This window comes from Monopterus albus, unplaced genomic scaffold (genome assembly GCF_001952655.1).
Source record: "Monopterus albus unplaced genomic scaffold, M_albus_1.0 scaffold174.1, whole genome shotgun sequence".
NCBI classification, from domain to species: Eukaryota; Metazoa; Chordata; class Actinopteri; order Synbranchiformes; family Synbranchidae; genus Monopterus; species Monopterus albus.
In genome coordinates this window covers 1,554,324-1,576,442 of record NW_018128054.1, presented here as the reverse complement: position 1 = coordinate 1,576,442, position 22,119 = coordinate 1,554,324, and the positions used below count along the sequence as shown (strand labels likewise).

General features: G+C 41.6%; 1 protein-coding gene across 1 annotated transcript in view; it reads left to right on the top strand.

Annotated features, from left to right (window-relative positions):
• tbc1d16 (TBC1 domain family, member 16) overlaps positions 1-10,366 on the top strand; it is a 16,374-nt gene extending 6,008 nt beyond the window's left edge. The window contains exons 3-11 of the mRNA XM_020616437.1: positions 124-271; positions 437-601; positions 1,205-1,353; positions 3,601-3,735; positions 4,792-4,978; positions 5,217-5,396; positions 7,917-8,063; positions 8,746-8,992; positions 9,261-10,366. Of these exons, the coding sequence (XP_020472093.1) occupies positions 124-271; positions 437-601; positions 1,205-1,353; positions 3,601-3,735; positions 4,792-4,978; positions 5,217-5,396; positions 7,917-8,063; positions 8,746-8,992; positions 9,261-9,277 (1,375 nt within the window). The 3' untranslated portion in view covers positions 9,278-10,366. The remainder of the gene's footprint in view (positions 1-123; positions 272-436; positions 602-1,204; positions 1,354-3,600; positions 3,736-4,791; positions 4,979-5,216; positions 5,397-7,916; positions 8,064-8,745; positions 8,993-9,260) is intronic.
• Positions 10,367-22,119: the final 11,753 nt, after the last annotated feature.

The following is a 22,119-nucleotide window of genomic DNA, read 5'->3' as shown; positions in this document are numbered from 1 at the left end:
ATTCTAGATTTGCTGAATCCATGTAGTTTATTTAATAAACATATTCCATCCTAAGTGGAAGAGGGGTTTATGAATTATTATTATTTTTTCACCTTTAACATTCATTAATTTGTCCTGTTGCAGTGATGAGGCGTGTACCAGTGGCCAGCTGGTGATAGCCAGCAGAGAGAGCCAGTATAAGATCCTCCACTTCCATCATGGTGGCCTGGACAAGCTGGCTGAGGTCTTCCAGCAGTGGAGGTGCTGCAGGGAAACCCAGCATAAAGACCAGGTCAGCTTACAAATCCAAAAGCTTTGAATCTAGTATTATTGGGAAACATGTTTTTTGTTTTTGTTTTTTTTTGTTTTTTTTTTTTGTTTCAGATTTTGGCTCTGTGCCCACCTATTTTGCTCAGTTGAGGTTTTTTTTTTTTTTTTAATCTGTTGTTTCAATCAGGTGTCAGATGAGAGGTCCTGCATGCAGTTTTCCATCCAGAGGCCCACCCTACCTTCGGCCGAGACCCACCCAGAGGAAAAGCTTTATCGGCGGCTGGATGTCACCACTTGGCTACGTCACCTCAACCACAATGGTCAGGTGGAGGAGGAGTATAAGCTACGCAAGGTACTTCTCTGGATGCATGTGTGTGCACATGCATGCCTTTACAATGCCGTGGGATCAGTTAGGTAAACATCAGTCTCTCCTGCTGCTCTCCACACAGTGAAACTTCACATTATCATGTTTTTTTTTTGTCTCCATCACACATACAGTACTGCAAGTCATTGTGAAAGGCAACCCCACGGTGTGTAGCTTTCAGTTTTAATCAGCACCTCCAGTCTGTAGCTAATGACAGGGTTGGTCTTGGCCAATTTCCCCTTGTGAGTCATTTGAGTTCTCTGGGATTGACTCAGTTGAGCATTTGCCGTCATACTGAAATGAATCAGTGACAGTTGGACTGTGACCAAGACAAAACATCATCAATAAACACGCAAATGCAGAAACCGAGCAGCACTCTTTTTGCTGGATATGCAGATTAAACAGTGTTTGTTTTGATGAAGTTTCTGTTTTGCAGCTTCTTGCAGCCATCAAATGTGCAACTGCACCACTCTGTCTTGTTGGCATGCAGTATGATATGTTCTTGCAGTTACAATATCTATCAGAAGTGTCCCCAGTTTGCCCTCTGAATGTCAGCAAGTGTCACTGTTTGTTCACCTCTCACTTCACCAGGCCATCTTCTTTGGCGGTATCGACCCATCCATCCGTGGCGAGGTGTGGCCCTTCCTGTTGCATTACTACAGCTATGACTCCACCTCTCAGGAGAGGGAGGCCTGGAGACTGCAAAAACGCACCCACTATCAGGACATCCAGCAGAGAAGGTGAGAAACAAGGGGAAAGACCTATTTGCTATATAGAAATGTAAAAATTTTCCTGCCGTCTGATAAAGTCTGTGCCGCAAAATGAAAACCGAGTTCAGTTCTCTGACTGAGACACAGCGGTGTTCTTGACACCGTGAAACAGCAGATAACGTGGCTGCAGTATCGGCTGCCAAATGCTCAGTCAGTCAAACATTAAACCATATGTGAGTCGATTGTGGCTCCTCATCGCAGGCACTGAGCAGTCAATAGGCACAATCAGGGAAGTGTTAAGGGGAGGTGCTGGGTGTGAAATAAAAGGTCTCTGGAGAAAAAACATGTCAGCACTTATCAGATCATACTCCTCAGAAGATAAAAAAAACACAGCTCTGGTACACACACACACATAAGCACATCCCTGAGTCTTTATTTGTCCCCACCCAAAGGTTAAGTGTGCGCCCATTTTCATCCACTGCGTTGTTCCATCTATAATGAATAAAGTAATTGGACAGGTTTCATCTGCATGACATATTAACATTTTGAGTACATCAGAAGGTCTTACTGAAGTCAGATAATTAGAGTCCTTGTACTGACTTTGCTGTGGATTCCTTTAAAGACCATTTCATTAGAGAAGCCTTCGGGGCCACTGGTTGATCATTAGGAGCAAGGATACATAGCTGTGGTTTTGTTCCTTGTCTCCTAACCTTGTTTCCTTTCCTTAGCTGTGATAACTGAGCACCTAGAAATGGAAGCAATGAAACGCTGCTGGTTATGTCATATTTATGGATTGATAGAAGTCAAGTTTTTGTTAGGAAACTGCCACATAACAGGCTTTATGCAAGAAAGTGTCCTCTCTGCCTGGCATGAGGAGTTCTTATTTTATTTTTTTTATGTACCAGTAACTTAAAATGCCAAAGATCTTATTTATGGTTTAGACTTTGGAAAAAGAAGAGGACATTTGCTTCTTGCTCTCAGTAATGTTCTCTTTGTTCTTAAATTATTATTTTGAATATTCAGTTGTTTGATCTGTAGTGAAAAAAATGTCCATCACAGTTTCCCCGAGCCTGAGGTGACATCTTCAGATGTCCTGTTGAAAACCCAAAGATATTCATTATGCAGTTATATAAAACACAAGCACCTGACAGTGAAGAAGCTTGAACCAGAGAATGTGGTTCAAGAGAATGTGTTTTGTATTTTTTTTCTTTAAAAAAAATGTGATTATTAAATATATGTTTAATTGTTTGTGTACATTAGACTGTGCATCTTGTCATTACTGTTTTGTATTCATGCTTGAAAATAATAAATCTGGTTCGTACCCTGAGTGGCAACCTGAATGGCATCAGTCATGTGCATGATTTGGTGCTTGTTATTAAGTTTTGAGTTAATTGTGTTGTGTCCTTGTTTCTGTTTTGCATATATTTCCTTGTTCACTTTTGCTAAGGATGGACATTGCAAACAGGCTTAGGCTGTGGAATGTGGCACTGGTTCATTCTATATACATGTCCCCGTTTAAAAAAAAAAAAAAAAAAGAGACTATATAGAATGGGGAAAAACAGTATAAGACACCACTGATTTCCTATTTGGTATTCCTGTTTCTAACTTTATATTTCTGAGGATAGTATGGTAAAGTGTTGCAAACATGTACTGAACTCTTGAGCAGCATCCTCCAGAGAGAGAGAGAGAGAGAGAGAGGTAGTCAGGGAGGGTCCAACAACGCAAACACACGGCACTGAAACAGTTGCATGGCGTTGCATCAGGTGCGTGCACATTATTCCTGGTGGGGCCGCATGAAAAACAAACACTGTTAATTAAATCCCCTCTGCTTGTTAGGACTTGAGTACATTAGTGCCATACACAGAATACACTGCTAATTTACTCCCTAACATTTAGAGGGATAGATGGGGCCTTTTATGGTTGTGGTATTGTCCTCAATAGAGTGCTTGATGGTGAAATACCCCTTCAGTCCACTGCTTGCCCACCCCCACATTTTTTAGTTCATTTGCACCTGGCTATTAGTGTTTTACACCAGAGTAATATTTGAGGTTAAGATTATTTGCTAATGCTTTATTTTTTTGTATCCTAATTACCAGGCATTTCCTTAGAGATCATGTAGTAAAAACTTTAACCTCACTTGCGTTTTTTTCTTTTTACTTTATCATAACTGAGCCAGTTAACTTTGGAAACGAGTCAAGAATATATGTGCAGGATTCAGTGACTTCTTTAAATTTAAATGTTCTATTCCTGTTGATGTTTTTATGTGTGCGTTTTAAGATTATCCATGAGCCCTGAGGAACACAGTGAGTTTTGGAGAAAGGTCCAGTTCACAGTCGACAAAGACGTGGTGAGAACGGACCGCAGCAACCATTTCTTCAGAGGAGAGAATAACCCAAATGTGGAGATCATGAGGTCAGACCACGTCTCTTCATTTTGCCATTCTTGATTGATTGATTCTTCCATCTTTTTTTCCGATCCCTATCTCTAGCTCTGTCTCATTTGCCCTCTCCTTCTGTCACCTTCTCTCAGTCCATCCTTATCATTTCCATTACTCAACCCAACGCAGAGGCATACCTATTCATTTCATATTCTGAACCCTGGGGGACCCGCAAATGAGTTTCATGCTTTATTGACTCTGACTAAGCCGTTGGAGCACTTTTGATGCATACTCGTAGCTAATGGCTTTCTAAACGAGGAGCAAGAGGATTTAAATAGCATATTAGTTCAGTGACTCTCATCGAGGTTCCTGGTATTTGTCTAGGTATTATGTGGGGAGGGGTGATACCAGGGCTTGCACATATCTAGAGGAGGAACACATCTCTCACAACCTCCGTTATCCCCATTCTACTGTATTGATGTCGCAGATACGTTTCTCAGGGTCATTCAGTCTGAGCAAGTCATTTCACCCTGAGATACTGGCATCTTATCATTTCTGTCTTTAATTTTGCAAACACAAAACCCACAACAAAATCTGCTTCCCAACAAACTCATCATCTTAGTGTTTTCTAAATGATAAGCGTTTCCTCTGTTGTTAATATTGCACTAAAGTGATTTTTAAAAAATTCTCCTACGGGTTTTCCTTTGTTTATACAGTACAATACTTACTAATGCATGAGAACTGCCAGGGAAGTTATCTTCAAAGTACTATTCATATATAAAAATGAGGGAAAAAAGAAGAAATATCATTAATTAGTTTCTTGGTTACCAGAGGAGTTGGCATAGCAACAGCTCTAGTAGGGCTGGTTATGTTTTCTGAGCATTGCCACCAGTTCTGAAACACATGTCGGATCATTCAGAGTGCTTGGGTGGACCATACGTTTTAGTGGTTTCACTGAGCTGCTACAACATTTCTATACAAGTTGCTGTCAAGCAGCTGCAGCATTTATTGTGCTGTATTGTCCCATCATATTAAAAGTGTGTAGGTGTTACACGATAGCACTAAGATGTCTGTGGCTGTTCTTGCCCCAGGCGGATTCTGCTCAACTATGCAGTGTTTAATCCAGACATGGGTTACTGCCAGGGAATGTCTGACCTGGTGGCCCCCCTGCTCACTGAGATCCAGGATGAAAGCGACACCTTCTGGTGCTTTGTCGGCCTCATGGAGAACACTATCTTCATCAGCTCGCCACGGGATGAAGACATGGAGAGACAGCTAGTAGGTTGTTTCTGTGTGTGTCTGAGTTCAGCAAATGTTAGGGTGTATCATAGAAGTAGAAAAACGCTAGAATCATGCTTCTGAAGAGATACATTTAGAGGTACCAGTATACTCCTTCAGAAGTACTTATTGGATGGTTGAATAGTTTCTGAATTTGCCACAGCAAAGGGTTTGAAGACTTTTGTAAACCAAAACTCCCAGAAAACAATTTAGGAACATGTTTTCACTTTGCGTCCAGATGTATCTTCGGGAGCTGCTGCGCCTCATGTTGCCCCACTTCCACCAGCACCTGACCAGACTCGGGGAGGACGGCCTCCAGCTGCTCTTCTGCCACCGCTGGATCCTGCTGTGCTTCAAACGAGAGTTCCCTGACACTGAGGCTCTGCGCATGTGGGAGGCCTGCTGGGCACACTACCAGGTCAGGGCAAAGTCCAAATGGCTCCTTTGCATACACAAGCTTGTAAAAAATAAGTTTTACATATACTGTATGTGTGCACGAGGGATTCTGGTGCAATTCGGTTTCGCTACAACACCAAATATTTGATGGTTTTTCAGTAGCCATGTAGAAACAAATTGTTAAAACAGAAATGTCATTTTTATCCCTTTAAGCCTGTCACCTCAGACTACTGCAATCCTGCTAAATGCCTATAAAATGTCATATTACATCTTCTTGGTCTTGGAGGAATTTAATTCAGCAGTGGTTAGATTAAATGTTTTTCAGTAAGATTTACCATGCTCTTCCATAGCATCCCACATTTCAGCCGAACCCTGTCTATTTAATTTTATTGCTTTGTAGCAGCATAATAGCTGTAGAAATGCAAATTGTAAAAGGTAAACAAACTGTAAACATAAATTAACCACATATAACTTGTACTGGAAATCAGTTTGTGTATTCCAGGGCATGTTTTTTTCCCACCCCCTCTGTCATGTAAACTTGTAACTGTGTTGCATTCATTGCCGTGACACAGAGCTTAGCACTTCTTGCTGAGATGGAGTCAAATATCAGTCTCTCTGCCTCGTGCCATCTGTTCAGGCTAGATGTTCTGATATTCAGCTACAGGTGGTGATAGAGGAGATAGCAGAGTGAAACCTCAGTTTAGGCAGTTGGGTGTCATACACTGGATGAACCAAAAACAAGAATTTTTTGGTTAGTATCTGATTTTTCTGTAAACAAGTACTGACTGAGCAGTAAGGCGGAGGACACAACGTTTAAAGTTCAAAAAAAGATGGGCTTTTTATTAACCCCAAAATAAGAAAAAAATACAAATGTCGATATCAAATAAACTGGGCACTAAAAGAGGTCAACAAAAGATGAGGAAACTCAAAATACAGCAAACTGAACTGCACAGTACTGTAGGATATGGTTCGTCTTACCATGCTAACTCTGAGAGACAAGACAGTCCAAGTAACTTCAAAACAGTGCTGATTTATTCAAAGGATCACAGGTAAAGTTAACATTACACGCTCAGGTATCTTGCACCTCCAAACTGCACGCAGGCAGATGTAAGATGAAAGACCCTGAACCCACCAGGCCTATACATTATATCCCCTCGGTTGGGCTAGCCCCATACTACACAGAAACGTCAACCGAGACGTCTCTGTTACCAGCTTTGCAGCTGGTCATAGCAGTAGTCAAAACATGAAGCAAATCAATGTGTGTGTGTCTGTTGATTAAGTGGTGTGTAGCTAAAAACATTCTCACATGACCTCTAGTACATGTCGTGGCTTAAACATAAGAACATATTATGGCTAAGTCTACAGTTATACACGTCATAATAATAATATTAAACACCCTGTCTGCTGACAGTCATCAACTCTTCTCTCTAGTTATCCTTGACCAGATGTACCCTGTAGAAACTCATAAGCATGACTAAGCATTTAACTAGACATCCTATCTCCACTAAACATTTCTAATACATAAAGTATCTATCCAATATCTATCTGACTAAAAATACCTAACAGTACCTAAAACAAAAAAACCAAACAGAAAGACCTAACAAATGAAGAAACATACTGTATATACTGGCTGGCCAAACCAATAACACACATAGGGATTGGACAAGGACACCATCTATATAATCTACCAATAAACACTGAACAGACAGTCTGCTAACAACAAAATATTTTTGTTTAGATGTAAAAAAAAAAAATAACGCAACTTGACAAATAAAGTTTTAGCATAAACTACAAACAAATAAACAATTTATTTCTTCCAAACTCTCCCCATCCCCCCCCCCCCTTCTTGTATTGGGCACATGGTACAGTCCAGGCCTAGTGTGGGGTATTTAAGGCTGCTGCTACCTCAGTCCAATCTTTTTTTGTCAGGACCACCCCCATCCATGGACCAGGAACACAGCAACTCAAAAAAGAAAATTTACACACATTAACTCAACTCAACTTTATTTATATAGCGCTTTACCACAGCACAGCTGACCAAAGCACTTAACATATCATGCAAATATAAAAACAACACATAAAAGCTATAAACAATAATATTAACACTACAGACAAAGTCTCATTCCTGGCCAAACGCCAATGAATACAAGTGGGTCAACACAAAACTAAACAAATGTGCGTGCTTCATTGGTTAATTGTGTATGTCCAATGTCAAATCAGATGCTTAACATGTAACTTAAATCTACACATATGAACAAAGACAGCAAAAGAACATTACTGAGCTAATTCCACTGCTGGTGGTGGTGGTGGTTTAGGCCCTCACATGGTGAAGGCCGGGACTGAGGCCTTCACACTTACTCATCCAAGTTGTTTCATTAATTTGACCTTTTCCTTTACAAACTTGAGCTGACTAAGTAGAGTTCTGAGACTGTGGTGAGACTGTAGGCCCCATTATTTGATCATTTCTACGTATATTCCTGCATTTATCTTCAGATTTTTACCTCTCCACTAACCTCATTCCCCTTTTGTTTGTTTTTTATAGACCGACTATTTCCACCTGTTCCTGTGTGTGGCCATCATTGTTCTTTATGGGGAGGACGTGACAGAACAGCAGCTTGCCACTGACCAAATGTTGCTCCACTTCAGCAACCTCTCCATGCACATGAATGGGGAGCTAGTGCTACGCAAGGTACCATCAATAAGTGCCTTTTAGTTTATTCATTAGTTTGTTTTTGCCTTCCAGTACATGTTTATGATTTATTCTGCACCCTTGTACATCCAAAGTTTTCGAGCACGTGTTAATTTTAAAATATTTCACTAATGTGGCTTGTGATCATGTGCACGGCAGTTCCTCCCCAGGCTACTGCATGCTTTGATTCAAACCAGTGTTGTGTTTGCGTCAAGTAGCCCAGTGCTGCAGCAAAGCAGTTTTGATATTCTGTAACTTGCCCACTGAGACATTGAGGAACTAAATGGGATGCTGCTGTGCCATGCAGAAGATTTATGATCTGCATCCCTGCTTCTGTATCTGTTTCCTCATGTTTATGGATGCTGTGTTAGTACTGCTGCAACCGCAGGCACCGACTTCATGTTGGCATGCAGCTGGAGTCACTCCTTTGTTGTTGCATGAGCTTTTGCAACCATTGTTTTAAGAGCAGGTGGTGCAGCTTTCTGGCTTCAGGTAGAACAATACAGCGCTGACCTTGATGGTATTTTGTTCTTTTTTTTTTTTTAACTGGAAATCAACGTCATGGATTTTAACGTCTTAAAATTGACGTTTGCTAGTATTTGTTTTGTATTGCCATGACTTTGTTTATTTTACACTTGCACATATTTTAGTTTATCCTGCCACTTTTGTCCTGCTTTTTCAGGCCCGCAGCCTTCTCTACCAGTTCCGCCTCCTACCCAGGATCCCATGCAGCCTACATGACCTTTGTAAACTGTGTGGCCCGGGGATGTGGGACAGCCGCTACATCCCCACTGTGGAGTGTTCGGGTGAACACTCAGACTCACAGAGCTGCCCCTATGGAGGCACTTCCACCCCACAGCCTTCCTCGCCCTCCCCGTCATCCACACCCTTGTCCTCACCAAACCCCACCCCCACACCTCCACCCGAGGGTAAGAAAGGCTCTAAAACCCGAGATATATTCACCTTCCGGAAACAGTCTTGAGGTGGAGGTTATGGTGAGCTTTTGCTTGTCTTGGCTCATGTTCATACAGCAAAGGTTTGGATCCATCTGCTGGATTCTTGAACTAGCTGCTGCCCTCTGGCTCCTCTCTCCACAGTCCCTGTTTCTAGTTTCACTCTTTTAAAGAGGAATTTTGTCACCCAGTCCTTTGATGTTGTGCACTGTGGGACTTTGCCTTAACAGAGTGTTCTTTGCAGTGTTCAGTATCACATGAATCGGTGATGAGGATGGTTTGCTGTTGCATGGGCTGGAGATCAAGAAGCTTGGAGCAGAATGGACAATCACTCACTGCGTGCGATGTTGGTCTGGAGCCACTTCAGGTTCTCATCTGTTGGTGGCTTGGCAGAATTTCATATGGCTTTGTGGGCAGGGGTCACATCAGGGTCTGAGGCAACCGTCCTGAATTTGAGCAGACTCTGACCGCAGGTCAAATGAAACTGCAGATTCATTCACAAGACTTGAACTAAAATGTCCCAGTATTCTCACAATGGAATACTTGTGTGAATATCAAATTATATGTGCACATCTAAAGTCTGAGCAGAATATTTTTAACATGCAACCCAAACCCTTGGTGTTTAACCAAGAACGGTTAAGCCAGAAATAGGATTATAACAAATGACTGGTACTTTCATTTTATTTTCCAGCAAGTGAATGTTTGCATTTATATCAGCAGTTATAAAATATTTACCAATATTATATCCTTGCATGAGCAGTTCTTTACATGTAGAGGGCACAACATGTTTGTTGAAAAACATGTAAGCTCAAAACAGAGGTAAGAATGTGTTTACATGACAAACACTCATGGCATGATTGGGCTCCACATATTAGCTCATCAGATTCTGGTAAGAGAACATTTTCATCATTTCTCTCTGTTACAGTGGTGTTTCTGGACAAACAGGAGGCAGCTAGCCATTTATTTCCTTCTGGTAAAGTCGGACAGCTGCTCATCGAGCTTCACTATTTACACATTAGCATCACAGGATATAAAATGTGTATAAATTCTGACGATTTGGACAGAAATGATAACATTATCTGCTAAAGAAGGCATAGATCATGTTTTATCTTGGCAGAGAAACTGATTTCCTTCTGTCTTACCTGAGGTTTTGTTTTCTGAGTTGAACCATTTTTAGGCAGGGTTGTGGTGTCGCCATAGTGGTTTTGTTTGTTTGTTTGTTTGTTTGTTTTTTTAATACCACCATCTTGACTCTGACCTGAAAATGAATAACGTATTATCAACACTAAGAATCAGTCCGCATGATTTTTGTTTTTCCCCCCACTCAAATAAAATGGTGTGAAACTCTTGCATGCATGGGTACGTGTATGAGTGTGTATAAACTGGAGTGACCTCTAAACATCTGGTAATAAGATGGAGAACTGCTGTAGAAGGCCTCTCTCTGACGAGTCTCTTTAATTATAGCAGTCATCATGAACTGGGGAGGGAAAAGAAGAAAGAAAGGCTGGCCATTGGGACTCTTCAGAGAAAAAGACAGACAAGGGAGATGGAGAGGAAAAGCATGATTTAGGCTTCCTACATGCATATGTAGCAATTTGCCTCGGTGATTTCAAGTCCCAGATGTAAAGATGGTCTCCATTCGGAGGCTTTCCCCCGACAGCTTTTGAGTGACACTCTTGGGAGTGAAAACATCTTTAAATCGCTGCTAAAATGTAACATTAAGACCTTCAATCAGCCTGCCTCCATCCCACTCCTCTCTCTTGTGGTCTTGTGCTCTTTCATTCAGCAAGCAATCTCTGCAAATTACATTTAGAACTGCTCCTTTTCCCTATTAGTTGTCATGCGCAACTGCTTTCTGAAAATGCTGGCAGAGTTTTGAAGACTGGGTGACTACATAGAAATGAGTGAAGTCAGAGATGCATGATGGGAAAGCAATCAAACCATGTGTGCATACATGTGCCTCCATGATCTCATAAATAAATAAATAAAAACTTCACTGAAATCACAGTCTACACAAGCTTAGACTGCACATACTGTATTTACTACTCAGTCATATTTTGACCAGTTATCACAGAATTTTTCAAATGATGCTCTAAAATATGTTGATGTGCTGCTCTACACAAAACTGTAAACAAACAGAAAAGGGCCTATTCTTACTCTTAGTATTAGTAAACAAAAAAGAAATCTGTCAGGCTTTTATCTAGTAAATGTTTTACTGAACACTAAAGTATATTGGCAATAGAACTGATAAATGTGACTCGGACAGTAACTGGCAGCTTATTCTATGCATCCAGGGGCCCAAGAGATCAGGGTACTCAAAACAACTACAGTCGCAATGATCACAAAGACGCAAAACAACCCAAAAAAAAGCACAAAATGACCACAAGGAGGCAAATAACTGACCAGAAAGAGATGAAAATGACCACAGAGACACAAAATGGCCATAAAGAGGTTGTACTGTTTATAGTTGCCTCTTCGTTTTGTAGCCCATTTTCTCATAATGTACTTCCATGGTCCCGATGCAACATGGGAGTACATAACCTTTGAACAGCTGCCGCTGTGGCCACCAGCGACAGATAAAGGCGAAGGTTAAATTCTAAAACACAGTTTTAACTGTAGAACAGAGGGAAGAGTCATCAAGTCAGTGAACTGACTCGGTAATGGTCACGAGCTGCATGAGTCACTGGTCATGAGTGTAGCAGCACTGAATTCAGAGAAGGAGCAGTTTTTACTCTTAAGCTTAAGAATGTGTTTGGTTTTTCTTAAAGTTGTATGTCTTTGTAGTATTTAACACATTTAACATGCTTTAGGAAGCTGTTCTGCCATTCTACATGGAGCAGCAGCAGGATTTGTCATGTGACACCATATGGAGGGGGTTTACAGCATTCATGTAATGTAACAATAATGCCTCTTCTATTATATTACACAGCTGCCTAGGCTGTGCACCAGTTTTACTAGAAATAATGGGGTGAAAGCAGAGTCTCTGGCTTCCTGAAACTGTTTACTTAGTTTTCCAGTAGCCATTACATCAGTAACTGATACATGAGAGGAAAAAACACTGTTGTTAGCATAAAGCTAACACATTTAGACAGGCAAGAAGATTTTCTCTGTACTTTTCAGCATTAATGGAGTCGTCGCACTGTTGTCATAGGGCTGCCTTTTGGCAGTACAGTTTTTAAGCAGCATTTGTGGATTTAACTACGTATTGTAGTGCCTGACACAGGTGTACCAAAGCAATCCTGAGCCCATGTGTTATATTGCTTGTAGAAGAATGACCATTCTTGTTGCAGAGCCGTCTGAGGGATCGGAGAGCACGGTCATCCAGCTTAGGCTTGAGCCCTTGCCCTCCAGATTCCTTGAATCCTTTTATCATGTTATGCATCATAGAGGGTGACAGATCCAAATCCCTTCCCATCTTCTTTTGAGGAACGTTGTTTTTAAACATTTCAATGATTTTCTCATGTATATGTCTGCTCCTAAAGGCTCTTCCTGGATGCCCATGGTCCCGATGCAACATGGGAGTACATAACCTTTGAACAGCTGCCGCTGTGGCCACCAGCGACAGATAAAGGCGAAGGTTAAATTCTAAAACACAGTTTTAACTGTAGAACAGAGGGAAGAGTCATCAAGTCAGTGAACTGACTCGGTAATGGTCACGAGCTGCATGAGTCACTGGTCATGAGTGTAGCAGCACTGAATTCAGAGAAGGAGCAGTTTTTACTCTTAAGCTTAAGAATGTGTTTGGTTTTTCTTAAAGTTGTATGTCTTTGTAGTATTTAACACATTTAACATGCTTTAGGAAGCTGTTCTGCCATTCTACATGGAGCAGCAGCAGGATTTGTCATGTGACACCATATGGAGGGGGTTTACAGCATTCATGTAATGTAACAATAATGCCTCTTCTATTATATTACACAGCTGCCTAGGCTGTGCACCAGTTTTACTAGAAATAATGGGGTGAAAGCAGAGTCTCTGGCTTCCTGAAACTGTTTACTTAGTTTTCCAGTAGCCATTACATCAGTAACTGATACATGAGAGGAAAAAACACTGTTGTTAGCATAAAGCTAACACATTTAGACAGGCAAGAAGATTTTCTCTGTACTTTTCAGCATTAATGGAGTCGTCGCACTGTTGTCATAGGGCTGCCTTTTGGCAGTACAGTTTTTAAGCAGCATTTGTGGATTTAACTACGTATTGTAGTGCCTGACACAGGTGTACCAAAGCAATCCTGAGCCCATGTGTTATATTGCTTGTAGAAGAATGACCATTCTTGTTGCAGAGCCGTCTGAGGGATCGGAGAGCACGGTCATCCAGCTTAGGCTTGAGCCCTTGCCCTCCAGATTCCTTGAATCCTTTTATCATGTTATGCATCATAGAGGGTGACAGATCCAAATCCCTTCCCATCTTCTTTTGAGGAACGTTGTTTTTAAACATTTCAATGATTTTCTCATGTATATGTCTGCTCCTAAAGGCTCTTCCTGGATGCCACCAAATCATGATTGCAGTCACCTGTTTCAAATGGAATCATCACTTTATCGTTTAACCTCATTACCGGCCCTAAAATGCAACTGTCCCGATATTTTTTGAACTGTGTTGCAGGCATCAGAATTGAAACTGACAGTATGTTCCCTTATTATTAAGATATAACATGGTTTTCAGTTTGCCTTCTTTAAACTCTATAAAGATGAAAAAGACGAGGTGTGAATTCTGCCTTATAGGTAATTTCCTTTCCAGTTTTCTGATAAACAGTATAAGGCCTCACATGAGAAAATGTAGCAGAGGCAGACGGTGCGTTTCCCAGCATTTAACCCTAGTGTGATCTTATCAGCTTCTGCTGTTTGTTGTGGCTGTTTGACAGTGTGTGTGATGGTTCAGGCATTTGACAGTGATCAACTGACTATGAGGACCAGCTGTGGAGACAGTAACTACCATCAGGTGGCAGCTTTCTTGAAAATGAAGAAAGACAGTCGGGCTGACAGTCATTCTTGGAGAATGACTCCAGCAGTGCAGGAACAAGATTTCAACCATTTTTTTTTTCTGTGGAAGACTCAGACATATTGCATTTGGCCGGGGTCAGCAGGAGTTGTGACATCTGAAACTCCCTTTCACCTCTCCTTGTCGTTCTGTTTTAACTCCTCACTATATTAACAATGATGATTAATGCAAGACAAGAGTGGGATGAGTGTAATGGTTTCCAAAAGGATAATGAGTTGGACATTAGCCTATACCTTGAGATTGCCCAGGGATCTAATCCATTTCAAGCTGTTCTTTATTGTACGTGTGATTTTTCTACTCTCCAGAGACCCCACTGCCTCTGACATGGGTGCCTGCCCGCCTGCAATTACATCCTATTAGTCACTGATTGATAGCGTCACTGAAGGGTTTCTATAGCACAAAACGAATTAAAAGGCGAGTGACAATAAATAAATAAATAAATGTATAAAATGCCACTCCTCATTGGACACATTTTTTGGCCTCTTTGAATCATTTCAGTGACTAATGCAGTTTTTATTCACAGAAAAAAGTAAATTACTGTATATGTGGATCACTGTACCACACACGAACACAATAAAAACTGCATCACCAAGTCGGCCTCCAGCACCAGTTGGAGGCATTTGCTTATTTCTACACAGCGTTAGGGCAGAGAGCTTTTACTGCGTTACTATGATTGATAAGGTCTGTGGTTTAACCGTTATGATGAAAATGTGTGTGGAATAATATGCCAGACCTGTTGTACCTGGTGTGTTACAACCTTATATTGTTACTGTACCAGTAATATCACAAGCAGCCCACACACTATCAGTAATGTTCTTCAAGTACTTCACTTCTGTGGATGCTCTTTGTGTCTTTGTACTCATATTTCTTCTCTGATCTATCACGTTGCATGTGTATCGCTCTAAAGCGTGGCTGTGTGTACTTGTGTTGCTGATTCCAAGAAACTGCCTCTTGCTCCTCAACCCCCCACCATCCTTCCAGTAGCTTCTCTTGTTGAATTACAGCCCTCGTCTCTCCTCCTCCTCCTCATTTCTGTCATTGCCCCTGCCTCTGACTGAGTGACAGTGTGGGGTCTGGCTACTCTCCTGTCGTGAGCCCTGCATTGAACGCTGTGTTATTGCCCCCTAATTATCAATTACAGGGCTCGACTTCCACACCTGGAGCAGGCCAGACTTGGAATGCACTTAGCCCATTAGGATGGACCTCCAACTGGGCTGTTTATGGAGGGGGCTGGGCTCTACCCTCTAGAGGTGTTAATAGGCCTTCCAGGGGCGCAGTCAGCAGGCTGATCCATCAGAGGGTCTGCAGGCAGCTTCATGCTGCATTGCTGTTAGGATTTTAGTATTTATTACAGTTACAGATAGACAGAATGTATATGCAAGTTCTGACATAATATTTTTGAGATACCTCCCAGAGGCATTTGTTTTAGTGAGCAAAATTACATATTGGAGACATGACATTTGAATGACTTGAGTGTTGACCATGCAGTGAGAGTGTAAAACATTATACTGCTGAGTTGCATTTTGGGAAATCAAGGATCCTCTTTTTTTTGGAGCCTGACCAGAGTTCTTTCTCTCAGTACTTTATTGCCATTTCAACATAGTTAACAGGAATTTGCTTTGGTGATCCTACATAAAATAAAACAGAAACCACAGAGGATCACATAACCACACTGATGAGATAAAATAAATCTTTAGGATATGAGCTATGCTTTTAAAAATATTTGTCTTTTTTAAAAAATACTAAGAAAGTGAAAAAAAAATAAAATAAAACCATCAAAAATTCAGAAAATCTCAGCCTGTACTACCTGGATTTTGACCATGCTTTAAAAAAAAAAAAAGTCTCCTGCAGCTCCACCAACATTCTGGAAGTACAATACCATGTTGCTGGAAAATCTTCTAACTGTATATATTGTGAATTCAAAATGAGCACAACTTGTTCACAAATGAGAAATGAGGGGTCACCACCCATTTACTTTACTCAGAAACTATTATACAGGTATGAAAACCTTGGATTTAATGGCTCGGTTTAGGTTCTTCTCCAGGTCTGCTTTCATTTAATCTTCTGCCTTCAGAGCATCATGGCAAGGTTGACAGAGAACTACTATAATTTGCTCATCCAACTCTACTACTCATGTAGCATTTAGCTGCTAATGTCTTTCCACATACTAAGTGATCAGGTATGACAGAAGACATGTATAGGTTATTGTCTCATGTTGCCACAGCCACCTGTATCGTTACTGACTTGTCTCTGCACGTGTACGAAGACACAAAAATAGATCTTTTCACCCTTGAATGCATGTAGATTGACTTGGCCTCTTATCATTACAAAAGGCGCCCTTTCAAGCCTGCCTCGTTTCTGCTCTATTCAACTGTTCGTGGCATTTGGGTGAGGGAGTCGGCTTATGACAGCCATGCACTATATCATACAGAAGATTGAAATGAAAATTGAGGTATTTCTCAAAATAGCTGCAGGCAAACTGGTAGTCGGAGGATTGAGGGTGACAGGGGTGAAGATATATGTTATGATTTTCTGTGTATTTTACAGCTCGCAGGTTGTTGGTGCGCCTTTGCCATGCTGAATGCTTCTGAGCTATGTCACAGGTGTCATGATGAATTGCAGAGAATGGTATGTGCCACATTAACTTTGCAATTGAGTTACAGCAAGAGAGGCACACAGAGAGAGTGCAGGTGTGTATGTGTGTGCTTGTGAATGCAAAAACATCTGTATGTTTGTGTGTGTGTGTGTTTCAGAGCTCCTCCCTTGCTTCATCAATCTTCCTGCTGGTGTGTTTGCATATTTTGGTAGAAGCAGAAAAGGGAAGGAAATGACTGATGAAGACAGCATTGCATTTATTCTGTCATTATAAACGCTTTCAGATTCATAGATTTTTGTCTTATGAAGTCAGCTCATGAAAAACCTTTTATTTTTTAAAAATCAAAGGCCACCAACATAGTGCTCATATCATAGCTATATGTCGGCTGCTTTTACTCATAGTTATAAAAGGTGTATTTTTCTTCTTGTCAGCAATGAAAGCCATGAAAAGACCAAAACTGTCAGTGATTTGATCTTACCAAGTACTGTCTGTGTAATCAGAGCCTACTTTTATTCCTGTGTGGCAGATGGCCATTGATGTCCAACTGAAACTAGTCCTCCAAGTCTGTTTACTCCTGTTTGGATAGCTTGTGCTAAGTAAGTAAGCAACTACTAAGTACATTTACACAAGTACAGTTATGAGGTATCTGTACTTTACTTGAGTATTTGCATTTTGTGCTACTTCATACTTCTACCCCCCACTACATTTTAGAGTGTTTTTCTTTTCTTCAGTGGATTTGTTGACAATAAGAAACATACAGAATAACACCAGTTTCTGTCATTTATCAAACGCGTGCGGTTTTAATAGAGATATTTGAGGTAACAAAAGCAAAATGACTCATTAGGTATAAGCTTTATAGTGTCCTTTGCAACAGAAATAGCTGTCTTTTATAAGCAGGACACATCACTTTCTCTTGTCATTACAACCAGTCCCTGATGATCAAATTCAAAGTTTGGAGCTTTAAGTGATCTTGTGTTTCCATGTCCATGCACTCATGCGTCAAGCCTCCCTTGCTGTTTCCTGTTGTGTTTCTCTGGGGCCGTGAGATGTGTGCACTGACTCAAGCTCAAGTCTCTCTTGGGCAGCCATGCAGGTAAATAAACTGGTGATTGTGCACTGAGGGAGGTGCACAGATGAGAAAGCCTGTTGATTACTGATAGGTTAGCTGTGCTAATAAGACTGTGCTGTGACTGTCAGCCACAGGATGAGTTCTGGATCAATTTTTAATATGGTGACAGAGATGCAGGTTCTGCAGGAACATTCTCTTCTGACCAGAATAATTTATTTGTATTTAATTTCACCCATAGTCAGTCATTGAGTTCAGTATAGAGGTGATCAGAATCTCCTTTCACCTTAATTATGGATCAATTTAAATAAATTGAATCTCTCTTGTTTAATATGCAACAGCAGCTTTGCTCTGACTTATAGTTACTTCATGCCACTTTCTTCATTCCCAGTGAGTCTGTGGCTGTGACAGATCTCACCTTGGTCAGAGGATCATGATAACGTTTGTGTGTTGAAGCAGTCTCAGTGTAACATGAATCTTTTGTCACTCCTTAATGGCTGGAGAAGCTCCATGGATTCTTGCAGACATTTTGGCTGGTTTGTAGTCACATTTAACAGTGAACAACTCAGCTTCAACCTAATTTATTAGTGAAATGTGTTTGTTTTGACTTTGACTAAGGCCTGAAATATGTCAGTATCTGAAATAGTTGTAAACAAGATGTGTGTCATGCCCACAACTGCGATATGGATTGACTCAGTCTGGGCCAAAGCAACCTCTTTTAGCTTTTGGCATTTATTATTTATGCTTGTGTCACATATGTGGCTTTGAAAACACACATTCTTCTCTGCTGAGAATACTTGTGTTAATGAAGGTTAAGGTGGGAACACACACACACACACGTCAGGGTTCTCATTAAGACAGTAGCTGCCATTTCCAACACTGCACCAATTAGAGTGCATCCTGTTAACAAAGTCCTTGGTTGGGGGCTCAGTTCTTCTCTCTTGAATTCAAATCTTTGTCATGTCAAATGAAAAGCACTTGTAACATTACAAGGCCTAACCACCATTATCCCTCTTTACCATTATTCATCTCCAATAAGCACTGCAGCTCCCCTCAGGGCGACAAGCCGAGGTTTGATGCAATTCAATCCTAATCACACAATGTTTGCCTGTTTTTGCTTTGGCTGTTATGTTCTCTCACAATACGAAAGGCGCTGTGCCTCAGGCGCAGCTGACTATGACGGGGCCCCCACAAGGGACCCTGTGGTCGCTCCATAGGGAGGAGTTCCTAATCCAGGATTATTCTCCCAGACCTGGGCCACTGTCAGCCCTCTTTCCTTAGCGGCTCAGTGAATTAGAGCTGTGCAGACGCTGAGCTGCCTGTGAGGTGCAGAGACTGAGAAGAGCAGCAAGCCTCGCCGGTCCCCTCACAGCTACACAGCAACACCATACATGGAGATGGAAAAGAGGGGGTAGCTGAGTGCACACTCATCCACAATGACGAGCTGATTTTTCCATTCTTGACTTGGGATGTTCAAATATGGTGTCAGGAGATAATGGTTGCCTTTATGGGTGAATGGTGCTAAACTAAATTGAGGAAAAGGACATTTAAATAAAAACTGCATTCACACATTTGCAGTTATTCTTACAGTGAAAACCATATCTCATGGCTCTGTGTGCAGGCCATGCAGTCTGCCAGATGACAGCTTCCATACAGTTGCAGCCTGCCATCCCTCATTAGAAAGATTATAGTCACAGGGTGGGTGTACATTTGTGTGAGAGCAACTGGTTGCATTTGTGTATCTTTTGTTCATTGTGGTTTGTGTGTGAAAACCGAGTGCACGATCACAGCATCATAACAGGGTCGAATAGCTCAGCTAGTTTCTCCAGCCTGTAATCAGCTACTATTGATTGCGAAGTAGTCGATGAGAGTAAAGTCTCAATGTGCCCTCACTGCAACTGTGGATGGATCGATCACGGCCTGCTGCTGAGCCTTGGTTTGACCAACATAATGGAATGTGCACGACAGTATGCAGTGTTTGCTTTCCTTGATAACAGGAAAAGAAAATCTTATTCAGAATTTTTTTTTATTGTTGGTTATTTGAATGAAAGTTGCTACATGGTTGGGAAGTGTTCATTTTTATTTTTTCCCCCATGTTTTTAAATTTTCTACACGTACAGGATTTTTGTTTCTCACTGTGAAAACAAATGCATGTGTTCATCCGTGAGGCTGTGATGCATGCAACCACATTACCTCCTTATCAAAACCACATCCTATCAACTTAATGCAGAGAAAGGAGCCATGCTGAAATTGCCAGGTGTCTAATTTGGTCTTTGTCACTCATAATTGAAACCACTCATCCCTCCCAGCACTGAGGGGGGAGAAAGAGAGAGGGAGAGAAGAAAGATAATTTCCTTATAAGGCAGTAGGCTGTTATGAATGTGACGTCTCATTCTCAGCAGCATGCTGGCAGATGATACGGTAAAGCCCACATCTCAAATCCATCTGAAGAAAACTGGCTCCCACAGGCTTTGGTCTGATAGCTCCAGCTGTCTTGTTTAGGACTGCATGTGTGTACTTATACAGTAAACATATCTGTATATGTGCGTGCATGGAAAGGGGGATGGTGCATGTCAGGGTGTGTGTGTTTTCAAGTGGGGCATTGTGTGCAAGTGACTGCATGTGTGTCATGTTATTGACTCCTCAATTACTTCTTTGCAGGGGGATTTTGCTGGAGCTCTGTGTGTGTGTGTGTGTTTGGTGACAGTGGGCAGGAGAACATGGATGATGAATAGAGAGGTGTGTGCCCGAATGTGTGTGTTTGGACAGAAAGTGAGATGCTGAGTCAGATTGGCGATTTAGTGTAAGCACTGCAGGGTAGGTGAGGGCACATGCACACAGAGACACACCATGTGTAACATATTTTTTCTTTTGACATTCCACCTCCTTTCTTCTTTGCTCAGTCTCTTCCTCCTGTACATCCCTCCAATCCCATCTTTCTTTCTCTCCCTCCATGCGTTCACCTTCCTTCCCTTCATGTTGCATCCTTCTCCACTGCTCGCCTTTCCTCGCTGATCATCTCTTCCTCTCTCCATCACTATCCCTCGCTGTCTCCTTGCATTTTAGTGTACCCCTCCCCCCAACCAGACAGCCGGGCTGGATGTATGTCTATGTGTGTGGGTGTGTGTGTGTGTGTGTGTGTGTGTGTGTGTGTGTGTGCACACTCCCAGCTGGGGGCAGCAGTAGGGAGGGATGTTCTTTGGGGAAATGGAGGACGGTATGCAGTCTGCTCTTTTTGGAAAACCATCAATGTATCATCTCTTCTTCTTTTTCATGTGAATTCCTCCTTCTCTTTTGAAATGTCTCTGATTTACCATATTTGATTTGCCAATCTGCACAAATAAATAAATAAAAATCAGCTCAACCTGTCACCCCCTCCCCCCACTCCTTCTCTGTTTTCTCCTGCTCTATCTGTCTCTCCTCACTGATGTGCCATGATTTTTTCACTGTTGCTGGTGCCCTCTCAGCTTGTGCTCTTGTCCCCCATAGAGAGGGGCTTCTTCCATCACACCCCACACAAGGTATCTTTTTGCTACCAGTCTCTTTAAAGCCCAGCCCTCCATTTAGCTCATGCTCCTTTTTTTTTTTTAAATCTCCTTGTCTTGCTTTTTTAGAAGTGCCGCATAGTTCCTTTCAATTATCTTCCTCTAAGCAGTCGCTGGGAGACCGCTTTTCTCTGCAAATATTTGCTTTTCATGAATATGCCATTATTAAGTACCCTGCATAGGTGTGGGCGCAGCACCGACAAAATGTTAATTGCAGCTCGGCAAGGCCCTCTCGTGCATTCCTCTCCTTGCAGGAATCTGGCAGGAGCTCAGACAGGGAACAGACGTCTGGGCCAGGGCAGGCTCAGGCAGTGTAAAAGACACTGAGGGAGAGGAGGAGGGAGAGTGAAGAGAAAGAAATGAAAATGAGGACTGTGAATAAGAGCGAAACCTAGGCATGTTGAAATGAAATACGGGGAAAAAATAACTTATAAAACCTCAGTTTGTACCATCATGTGCCTCCAGTCTAATCCTCCAGGTGTCCAGGTTCTAACATGCACCACACAGAAAAGCAGCGTTGTTCCTCTAGAACACACTTCCCCAAAACACATCAGACACTGGAACTATTTACAGAAGGTTTAGTTACTAAAACCAACCAGTAGCTCCAGATTTAACCATTGCCCTGTTGGTTTGCTATTAATTATCATGTGACTTTATTCTTTCATTTCCCTTTTGAGATCTGTACGTAATGAAACATGTTGTTAAATTTATTATTACTGTTAAGGCTAGAAAAACAATGCTTATGCCCAAAGAGTTCAGTTCTCAACGTTAAGGCTAGAAAAACAATGCTTATGCAGTTCAGTTCTCAATTGTGGTACAACTGGATGAGGACAAAACGGCCACTATGAAAAGAGGGATTAGAGTTCGTTTCAACATGGAGCTGGTATCTGTTGCAACATCA